Source organism: Bison bison, unplaced genomic scaffold, assembly GCF_000754665.1.
Source record: "Bison bison bison isolate TAMUID 2011002044 unplaced genomic scaffold, Bison_UMD1.0 scf7180017864259, whole genome shotgun sequence".
NCBI lineage: Eukaryota > Metazoa > Chordata > Mammalia > Artiodactyla > Bovidae > Bison > Bison bison.
In genome coordinates, this window is record NW_011494831.1 from 4,458,860 (window position 1) to 4,463,455 (window position 4,596).

The window sequence follows — 4,596 nt, forward strand, 5'->3', positions numbered from 1 at the left end:
CCCTCATCAAGTTAATTAACACGTCCATCACCTCACATGTTTAACCTTTTTTTTTCCAGCTTTTGATGAGAACACAAGTTCTACTCTCTTAGCAAATTTCAGATATGCAATACAACTGTATTTGCCATGTTGGATATTTGATTCTCAAACCTTCTTCATCTTATAACTGAAAGTCTGTACTCTTCTACCAGCCTCTCCCTACTTCTCCCACCCCTCACCCCCCAGAAACCACCATTTTACTCTGTTTCTATGAGTTCAACTCTTTTTTCCTTTTTTTCTTTTTTTTTGCATTCCTCATATAAGTGATGCCATTCATCACTTTGTTGAATATTTCAGTCCACTTCTTGTACTGTTCAGGTCTGTGTTTTGTTAGGTACTTTTTAATATTTTCCATATGTATTGAAATTCTCATTTTGTTCATGTACTGCTCTTTGAACTTGGTGAGCATCCTTATGACCATTGGTTTGAACTATCTATCAGGTAAACAATTTATCTCTATTTCAATAAGGTCAGTTTCTATAGATTAATCATGTTCTTTTGTTAGGAACATATTCTCCTGTTTCATCTGCCTTGACTCCTGGTGGTGTTTCTCACATTAGATAAGACAGCCATGTCTTCCAGTCTTTACAGACTGGCCTCATGTAGGAGATGATCCTCATTGATCAGCCTGTCCTGAGCTCCTTATAGCTTCCAGACCTTTGTGATTATCCACACTGCCATGTTTGTTTTAGTGACTGCCAGTAGTTAAGGATATGCTGAGACCCATCCGTATCCCAAGGGGCATATTTTAGTCATCACCTATATACAGGCTGATTAGAACCTTCAGGCAGTAGCTGGGAAAGTATGCAGTTAGATCCTTTCCGGGAAGAACCTGGGAGACGGATATTTTTGCCTGCTCCCTCTGCACTGAGCCCTGGGGGGATAGCCACACTGCCTATTAACAACTGCTTCTTTATTTGCTGTAATTAACTTCGTTGGCTCTCAGAGGGAGGTGATTTGAGGGCCTATCTCTCCAGGTGGGAGCCTTGAAAGGATGGACACTGGAAGTGTGATCCAAACCTTTTACTTTTCCTGGAGAAGCTAGGAGTTGCAAATTCCTTCCCAATTGTACAGGACTATGCCAGGGGTGGGCTTCCCTGGTAACTCAGCAGTAAAGAATCCACCTGTAGTGCTGGAGTCACAGGAGATGCAGGTTCATTCCCTGGGTTGAAAAGATTCCCTGGAGGAGGGCATGGCAACTCACTCCAGTTTTCTTGCCTTTAGAATCCCCATGGACAGAGGAGCCTGGAGCCTACAGTCCATAGGGTCACAAAGAGTCAGATACAGCTGAAGTGACTTAGCACGCAAACATGCCAGGGGTGGGGGTTATATGGAAAGTGTGTTTCAGCCTTTCCTGCTTGTTTTGATGTGGGTACTTTCTCAGTCACCCAATGTGCAGGAGTCACTCAGCTAGTTTTCTGGTTTCTCTCAAAGAGAATTGTTCCATGTGTAGCTTTATTTTCAGTGCATCTCTTGGAAAAGAGAAATTCAGGAGCCTCTTATGTTGGCACTGTGCTCTGGAGCCCCCGGGACTATTTTTCAATCACTCTTATGAACATCCCTTCCTTATTGTCTTCATCTTCCTTTCCTTCCTTCTCTGAAAAATGAAAAAGAATTCAGTATAAATTCCTATTAATCCCATTTATTTATCTGTTCAAACATTCATTAAGGATCTGATTTCTTGCAATTTGATTGCAGCATCCAAGTCACATTTGGGACTTCAGTGTCCTTAAGTGATGTCCCTCCAAATGGTTTGTTAAAGGAAGACTGCTGGTTAGCTTGGGCTTCCCAGATGACTCAGTGGTAAACAATCCTCCTGCCATGACACAGGAGATGTGGGTTTGATCCCTGGGTCAGGAAGATCTCCTGGAGTAGGAAATGGCAACCTGTTTCACTATTCTTGCCTGGAAAATTCCATGGACAGAGGAGCCTGGTGGTCTACGGTTCATGGGGTTGCAGAGAGTCAGACATGACTGAGCACGTGTGCACTGGTTGGCTTGTCTTTGCATATAGAGTCATCTTTTTCCATCTCTTCATCCTAGTAAATGTGACAGCTATATGTTTCATGCCTCCATAGGCATGAAGGATGGGAGGGGATGGTGATCTGGTAGCCAGTCCAAACCCCTGTTCCTCTCCTTTTCCTAATGTCATTTGTTGTATCTATTCCAGCTGTGCTGACGAGAGGGGTCATTATCACAGCAAGTGTGTGGTGGAGCAGATCTTGGTCCTAGGCCTCAAGAAGCAGCCATCTTCTGTGACTGTCCACTCAGCTGGTAAGGAAACAGGCCACTTGGTTCTATAAGCATAGAAGTATTTGACATGAAGAGATGGTTAGTCTAAAACTGATGTAATGTGCTTAGCCACGTGGACTCTGCTCTTTCTGGCAAGAGTCAAATATATTAGTATCTAGAGGGAATGAAGCCATCCTGCTTCTTTCTTCATCAACTGTCTTTCTGCTCATTGTAAGCTGTTAATATTTTCCTGAGGGAAATCATGTGAGGCTTGAAATAATGTTGTAGCTTTTCTGAATATTTGTTTTAAACTGTAGGTATCTAAAGTTGTAGGGAATCCTACTGATATTTATTGAGTTTCTTAAAGGACCCGGGATAGGATATATCTTTTTTCAACCTACTGAATTTGCTGGACAAATCACTTTGCTCCTTACAGTTTCTTTTCATTCAGTCTTTTACTCAAAACACTGGAGTGCTTCATGTTTTAAAAATTCATGGAAGTCCAGGAGTATAAGTGGTATTAATTTGGATTCTCCTATATGGAATATAAGATTTTATGACAGAGACAGAAACTTTTTAAATTCAAAGAAAAGACATTTCTTTCCTGGATAGTCAACAGACTTTCCCTTTTACTGTTTGGATCTCTAGATGGCAGCGCTCAGCCTGTGGCTTTTACGTACCATGCCACAACATCCACCCTAAAGCTGGAGACGCTCTCGTTGAACATTGGTGCGGACTGGAAGGTGCGCGTCCAGTGACGGAGCAGTGCACCTAGTGGCAGAGCCAGGAGCAGCGGCGCCTCTCCGCCTTCCCTGGGGCCTTTTATGCGATTTGTGCCACGTGCTAATTGACTTCTCTGGCTTAAAGTCAGCTTTCATTAGTCACAGTTTATTAGTGAACAGTAGATTTCAGATTTTTCAGATGTTACATTCTTAGACGTGCTGGGAATCATACTCTTGGTGTCACACACCACTTCGACATGCAAGTGGCCCAGAGACATTTATAGCATTCACAGACCTCGCGTTGCTCCTTGGGCCATGGCCTGGGGTGTGTGCTGTGGCCCAGTGGGGAGCTTCTCTTTGAGCACAGCTGGGTGAGTTTGTTTCAAGTGACAGGTGGGCCAAGCCCGCCTTGTGGCCCATTTGTGAAAGCTCGTCTCAGTCCATGTGGCCAAGCCACTCCAGCTCCAGCAGCTGAGCTGCTCAGGGTCTCTCTCGAAGTGGACAGTGGCCTCTGGTAACCACCTCCCCCCACAGATCTCTTTTACCCACTTAGACATGGGCACGGCAGCCCTTCTCTACTTGCACTGTATGTACTGCAGCAACAGGGAGTTACTCTACCTTACAGACTGAACAGCTGGCTTAAAACTCAATATTCAGAAAACTAAGATCATGGCATCTGGTCCCATCATTTCATGGCAAATAGATGGGAAAACAATGGAAACAGTCATAGACTTTATTTTCTTGGGCTCCAAAATCACTGCAGATGGTGACTGCAGCCATGCAATTAAAAGATGCTTGTTTCTTGAAAGAAAAGTTATGACCAACCTAGACAGCATATTAAAAAGCAGAGACATTACTTTGCCAACAAAGGTCCGTCTAGTCAAAGCTATGGTTTTTCCAATAGTCATGTATGGATGACTTGGATCACAAGTGGGGAGAGTTGGACCACAAAGAAAGCTGAGCGCTGAAGAATTGATGCTTCTAAACTACGCTGTTGAAGAAGGCTCTTGAGAGTCCCTTGGACTGCAAGAAGATCAAACCAGTCAATCCTAAAGGAAATCAGTCCTGAATATCCATTGGAAGGACTGATGCTGAAGCTCCAATACTTTGGCCGCCTAATGCGAAGAACTGATTCACTGAAAAAGACTCTGATGCTCGGAAAGATTGAAGGCAGGAGAAGGGGACATCAGAGGATGAGATGGTTGGATGGCATCACCGACTTGATGGACATGAGTTTGAGCAAGCTCTAGGAGTTGGCGATGGACAGGGAAGCCTGGCATGCTGTAGTCTATGGGGTCGCAAAGAGTCGGTCATGACTGAGTGAACTAAAGTAAGAGACTGAATCAAAAACACAAAGGGAGTCTTTTACTTGTCATGTTTTTTGGGTCTCCAAAGTTCCAAATTAATCTTCTTAAAATTCTAATCTCTTAATATCGGTTTTATTAAATATTGTCTACTACCCAAAGATTATTTGTAACATGAGTAAACTGTAATTTAAATTAATAACATAAATACCCACCATCAAACTTCAGAATAAGAACATGGGACTAGACTGAGGGTGAGGTAAGTGAGACACTTGCCTGGGACAGAAAATATACGGGGAT

General features: G+C 43.3%; 1 protein-coding gene across 1 annotated transcript in view; it reads left to right on the plus strand.

Annotated features, from left to right (window-relative positions):
* GANC (glucosidase, alpha; neutral C) overlaps nucleotides 1-3,676 on the plus strand; it is a 63,378-nt gene extending 59,702 nt beyond the window's left edge. Inside the window, 2 exon segments of the mRNA XM_010848015.1 lie at nucleotides 2,209-2,312; nucleotides 2,919-3,676. Of these exon segments, the coding sequence (XP_010846317.1) occupies nucleotides 2,209-2,312; nucleotides 2,919-3,028 (214 nt within the window). The 3' untranslated portion in view covers nucleotides 3,029-3,676.
* The last annotated feature ends 920 nt before the right edge of the window (nucleotides 3,677-4,596 follow it).